At 53.1% G+C, this 6,000-nt stretch overlaps 1 protein-coding gene across 1 annotated transcript in view; it reads right to left on the reverse strand.

Moving 5' to 3' along the window:
* Positions 1-6,000, reverse strand: part of GPC3 (glypican 3) — a 181,285-nt gene that overhangs the window by 132,450 nt on the left and 42,835 nt on the right. Inside the window, exon 4 of the mRNA XM_026082717.1 lies at positions 5,970-5,994. Within this exon, the coding sequence (XP_025938502.1) occupies positions 5,970-5,994 (25 nt within the window). The remainder of the gene's footprint in view (positions 1-5,969; positions 5,995-6,000) is intronic.

Below are 6,000 nucleotides of genomic sequence, written 5' to 3' on the forward strand. Positions count from 1 at the left end.
TGGCACGAATTTCTTCATAGCGCCCTCTGAGAAAGAGCCAGTATTACCGACATCTAGAAAGCAAGTCTCGCTGGTGCGTGGGCTACGCTGTTTCAGAGGAGCACAGCGACAGGTATGTCATGCGTTGAAAAAATAACAGAGCCCATAAAATCACATAAAGAACTAACAGCAAGACACTGCATTAACGAAAGAAGTGGTTATATAACAGCAAGTTAAAGAGGTATTTTAAAACCAAAGCTAAGTCAATTTACAGCCCAGAAGGCTTAGCATGGTCACTTTAACACTACAATACAGCCATAAATTTTTTTTAATACAAAGCTTATTTCCTCCTACATTTATTATATTAGGACACATTTCAAATTAAAAAAAAAAAAAAGCCTTCAATGATTAATGGAAATACCAATATAGAATAATCTTCAAGAGTTGGCAATTAAGAGATCTGCACAAGTGAGAGCCAGGGATAGGAAGCAGAAGGTCATCTACTCACCTCCCATCCTTCTTTTCAACAATTAAACCAATTTCTCCCTTCAAATGGATTTTTATTTTTGTGAAGTAAGTAAAAAGACAGACACCATGCTGTCGCAGAGCAATCAAAGGGGCAGGAAAGAGCCTGGGAATCAACTCTGACAGCTTAAAACGTTTTACAGAGACAGCCAGCTAGCACTGATGACCGAAAACGTCACGGCACGTGTAACGGGCTAATGCAGGCAGGGCAGGCTCTAATTAGCGGTGAGGGACAAGGTGCTTTTTGGGGCAGAGCATCGCGGCAGGAAGCCCAGCAGCATGGTTTGGGTGACGTCCCACCTCCACCTGCCAGCTCTATTATCGCTATTTGCTGTGTATCGCTTTCCCAAGAGGAAAGCAGACCCCAAACGGTCCTGTTCAGAAGTCCCACTAGCACGGAGGGAGTCTTGACACTCGCAGCCAGCCAGACCCCAGGACCCCCAACATCCCCCCAGCCCGGGCAAAGCCACCCACGAAGCAGGGACAGCACGTTTCGGCTTGCCAGGGCACGCGGGCTGCACTCACGCCATGGCAAGCTGAACAGCCGCGCGCGCCTGGCTCCATGAAGGCAGCACAAGAGATGCTACAAGCCATCAAACCTACCCCTGCCCCCCAAAGCACCCCCTCCAGCATCTCATCTCGCTCCAACACCTCCAGCGACGGCTCCCGCCAGGAAGCCGCTGAGCCCGCTCCACTGCTTAATGGCCCTTACCGTCAAGATTGTTTCATCTCCCAATCCGCGTTCCCCCCCCACACCTTCTCCTTAAAGTCTCAAGCCATTACACCGTGTAATGCCAGCCTCAGCCCTTGCAAACGACCTCCCCCTTCTGCTGTAGATCGTTATGGTTTCCCTTCTGCAAAGGAAGGGTCCCACGAGTTACTCCAACGTGTTTATCAAATTGCTTTGAGATGCTCACGTACCGAGCTCTGCAAGATTAGCGATACTGATGTGGCACGAAGCAAATGAGCCCGACCCTCCAAAACACAGCTCTCGTGTGCAAGAGGGAGCAGGATGCGGCCCGTTCCGGGGCAGCGTGAGCTTGCCATGCCATTACGCTGCCTTGGGGAACAGCAGGGTGAATGCTCCAGTAACTCTGCATATGCTCAGAGCAGACCGAACTAGTCTCTCTACAGCTGCAGTAGTTTCTTTAGTGCCTTAGTACCCTGCTTCTTCCTCCTCCTGCTCACACAGGGATTTTTCTTTTTTATTTTTTTCCCTTTTTTCCCCCCCTTTTCCCCCCCCCCTTTCTTTTTCAACTGAAAAACAGTCACTAGTGAATTTACAGCATTAAGTTTTACTTTGACGGACAATTATTTCCACGGAGAGGTGGCACAGCAGAAGTGAAGATAATTTCAGTGGATTAAATGTTAAAAAAAAAAAAAAAAAAAGAGTTTGAGATCACCTGTGGGCAGTTGCTGTAAACTCCTTAATGACGATCGTATTTGGATCTCGGTTACATCCCGGGACGGCTCCAACCCTGCCATCAGACACCAGCAGGCAGGCCGCGAGTTTCACGCAAGCCTACCCACCCCGACCCCACTTCAGCTTAAATCACACCGACATTCGTTCCCCCAAATTTACCCCAGGCGTTGCCAAAATAAGTATCTGCCCCTGCTTAACATTTCGTTCCTGCAGCCCCCGCTCCCTGAGGAACGCCGCACGCTCGGCTTTCTCCCGCTGTGGCGGCTCACTGCTTTGCTCCCATTAACCCAAAACAGCAGCTTTCTTACAGATATTTCCTTTCTCTAATTGTTTAAAGCACGATGCAGATTGTGCAACAGATGAAAGCAGTGACTCAAACTTTAAACACAGTGGATTTTTTCCCCCCAGCTACATCAATACTATTTTTATTAAAAACTTTCGTTTAAGTTACGTGACTGAGAGATCGAGCGTCCATCACCGGCTTTTAATGCTCAGCGTTGCGGGGAAAAGGAAACGCGGCTGTTCAGAACCCAGGTTAAGTGCTGATCTTTTTAAAACCTAATTAAAGAGATATAAATTATAAACCAATCTCATTCAATAGGTGATTAAAGTTGGAACAGTGTGGGTATTACATGGGATATTTATTACTGCTTAATTATCCTGTATTTTCTGCTCTGCCTTTGCTCGCACAAGGCCATCAGACTCCAGCCTCTTCTTCCTGAAGTCTCGCAAAATTAGCCAGATGACCGCCACACAAATATGACCATGCTATAGCGCCGCACCTTTTAAAAGAAAAGGTTATAAAGACAACGCAGAGATTTGGCAGGGTGAGAGTTTCCTCCTAATAGACCTACAAATTTATCAGCAATATTGTCATCAAAAATAAGGAGTTGACGCGTGGGTACCAGCTCACCGTACACAGTCGTCACACCCGCACGCACACGCCACCCTACAGTCACGCCAACGACTCTCACCAACACTACTCGGGATGCTGTTAAAATTAACCCCTGGGAAAAAAATAAAAATAAAATTAATGATCTCACTATAAAATGACTGCCGGAGGAGGTTACTAAATTTTAGGGTTCTGCTCCTGCTCTCCTAACTGCCAAGAGAGGAGCTTGCAGGCCTGAAATAATTAAGAGCAGAAAACTCAATTATCTAGTGAAGTCAGACCTCGAACCCACACGCTTGGCTGAGCGGAGGGCTGCGCGGGGAGGAGCGTCGTCAGGCCCACGCCGGAGAGCCCAGCGAAAGCCAGGGAGTGCAGGGAGCCCACGCGCGAGCCAGGCTGCACGAGCCCGGCAGGAAGAGCCGGGGTTGGGGGGGCCTTTTTTTTTCTCTCTCTCTCCTTTTTTCCTTTTTTTACCCCTCCTTTTTTTTTTTTTTAACCTGTACATTGGCATGCACAAGCTGCCTCAAAAAAATCTGCCAAAACAAGTATTGCCCAGCTCCGACACGGCCCACGGCAGAGACGCCCCTGTGCCCCGTCCCACCAGGCAATAACACATCTCTCGGCATCGCCCAAAAGCCAAAGCCCCCCAGCGCGGAGTCGCGCCTGCATCCCACGGCCAGAGCCCCCCGCGGCATGGGCTGGCGCTGGGAGCTGCCTCCCAGCCCTCGGAGACGCCCTGGCCGGAGCCGGCTTCCCACAGGAGCACAGAAGCATGGGGCCATCAAAACAATTCCGCTTTTTTTGTTTTTTCTCCCCAGTAAGACCGCTCCGCACACAAGGTCTGCACGGGGAGCCACCCTCCTCGTTGCACCGACTGAAACAACCCACGCGCGCCAGCCCCAGTATCCGGAGCACCAACACGACCGCCAGGAAATCTGGAAGTAAAGAAGGGAGAAGAAAAAAAAAAAGAAAAGGAAAATGGAAATTCAAGTTACTATTTATACATGAGAAATTATGCAGGGAAAAGACAAAAGGAAGAAGAAAACCACGACAGGCAGCATAAGAAAAAGAGGATTTACTTATTAATGAACATGAACAGCAGAGGAAGTTACCCCAGCGCAGATCCCACGCTAGCTCATGAGCCGGCACCAAGCCTCGCCTTCAAAAAAGCCTGTAAAAAGCGCTTTACCGTCACCCGTCTCCGTTCCCACCCAGCGTGACCCGAGCTGCTGGCGCCGGTGCTTCCTCCCGCCCCAAAGAGCCGCCGCAGCGGAGGGGAGACACGTGCCAGCGCCACGCTCCAGGGGTGCCGATCCCACACCCAGAACCGCTAACACTGCTCGCAAAACAGCACGACACTTCGCTCTCAATTATTTATCAGCATTGCCTTTTTTTCTTTCTTTCTTTCTTTTTTTTCTTTAATTAAAAGCATCAGCCCAGCGTGGCCAGGCTCCTCCACGGAGAGCGCTGCCCCAACGTCTCCCCGGCCCGTGGGAACCCATGGGAAGGAGCCGCGGGACGTTTCTCCTGCGTGCGCTGCAACACTGCGATGTTTCCTCCACTCACTGCCTTTAGCCACAACCGCTCGTAATGCCAGACGCGGTTTCCAGGAGTCACTGCTTTCTGCTTGTGTCAAAAAAAAAAAAAAAATGTTTTAAATAAGCTGTGCAAACCTTCAGTTTTCCAGGCTTGCATGATGTATAGACACAGGTTCTGAGAACTGATTCCATGGTGATTTGCGCCTGGAAACTCCAAAACTTTTTTTAATTGACAGATGTATGAAAGGAAAAAAGCAATAAACAGAAGCCTGGAAAATAGTCCTTGAGTGATGTTCCCCTATTACAGAGATTTATGCAGCCGCTACTAGGAGAAGCGAGCGCTCTGAAGTGTAATTACTACCCAGAGCCATCTGAGATGGGCCAGATCCAAGGTAAAAGCAAGCCGTCATTGCTTTAATTATGATCAAGTTTATGTACTTAGGCAAATGTAAAATCCACTTTCGATTTGAGATGTGGGGACTTTATCACCCTAACAAGCTGGGAGCATTCACTCGAAACGCCAGCCCTGTCCGGAGATATCGATCCCGCCAGTCATGGGCTCGGCGGAGGGGGAGGCAGGGGGCTYCTGGCTGCTCCTGAAAGCCAGGGATGGAGCAGGGTCCTCTCCTCTCCATGGGGAAAACCCTCGGGAAACCTCTGGGCACCAACCTGCCCTGCAACGACCTGCCCTGCRCCCGCTGCAACCATCCGGGGAGAGGATGGGCCAGGCTGCCGGGGATCAAAGCAAGCATTTCACCAACTTCCCCAGAAGCATTTCTTTAACTACAGACAACAGAATTTGGCATTTTAACGGTGGCGAGAGCAGCTCCTTYCCCTCCCTGCAGCTCTCCGTGCAAACACATCTCCAGGCGCTTCCAGCTCCAGCTCCCTCCTGACAGGACACCCCGCAGGATGGAGAGAGCGGAGATGCCGCTCCGGCGGCTACTCCGAAGGGAGCGTTGAGAGCCCAGAGGCAGGGGAAGGGGGCGCAAGGATAGAGGAGGAGGAGGAGGGAGGTTTTCTCTCACCGGCACCCGTGTCTGAACACTGCCTGCGGATGAGACAAGGCTGCAGCCCGCAGCCCAGGGGACTCGGGGTGCGGCAACGCCTCGCGGCCCCAGCCCCGAGCACCCACACGCGCCTTCTCCCGTCCTCCGCTCCCGCTCGGCGGCTCATCCCCGCTCCCGCGCTTCGGGCCCACGCGACGCCACGCGACGCCCGCCCGCCCGCCTCGAGGGCGCGAGGCGCCCCGGCCCGCGGGGAGCTGCGGGGGCGGCTAAAGGCAGCAGATCCGCTCGTCCCGCTGATTCCGCCTCAGGAACGAGGCGAGCGGCGCCTCGGCGTCGAGCTCTGGCCCGTAATGGCCACCACCGCGGGCACCGGGTCCCGTCGGCGCCAGCCACCGGGCAGAGCGACACCCCCCCGTCCGCCCGGCGGGCCGAGCTTGCCTGCGACCCCCCCGCAAGCCCCCGCGGGGCCTCCGCACCTGCACGCTCCCCTTTTTCTTTGGGGAGGGGGGGGGTCGCAGGCGCCGTTTCCGCCCCGCAGCGGAGCGGCGCCCCCGCGCACCGCCCGGCTCCGTCCCCCCGGCGGCGGCGGCGGCAGCGCTCACCTGGCACGGGGCTCTCGGGCACCCACTTGGC

This window comes from Apteryx rowi, unplaced genomic scaffold, assembly GCF_003343035.1.
Source record: "Apteryx rowi isolate R43461 unplaced genomic scaffold, aptRow1 scaffold_59, whole genome shotgun sequence".
NCBI lineage: Eukaryota > Metazoa > Chordata > Aves > Apterygiformes > Apterygidae > Apteryx > Apteryx rowi.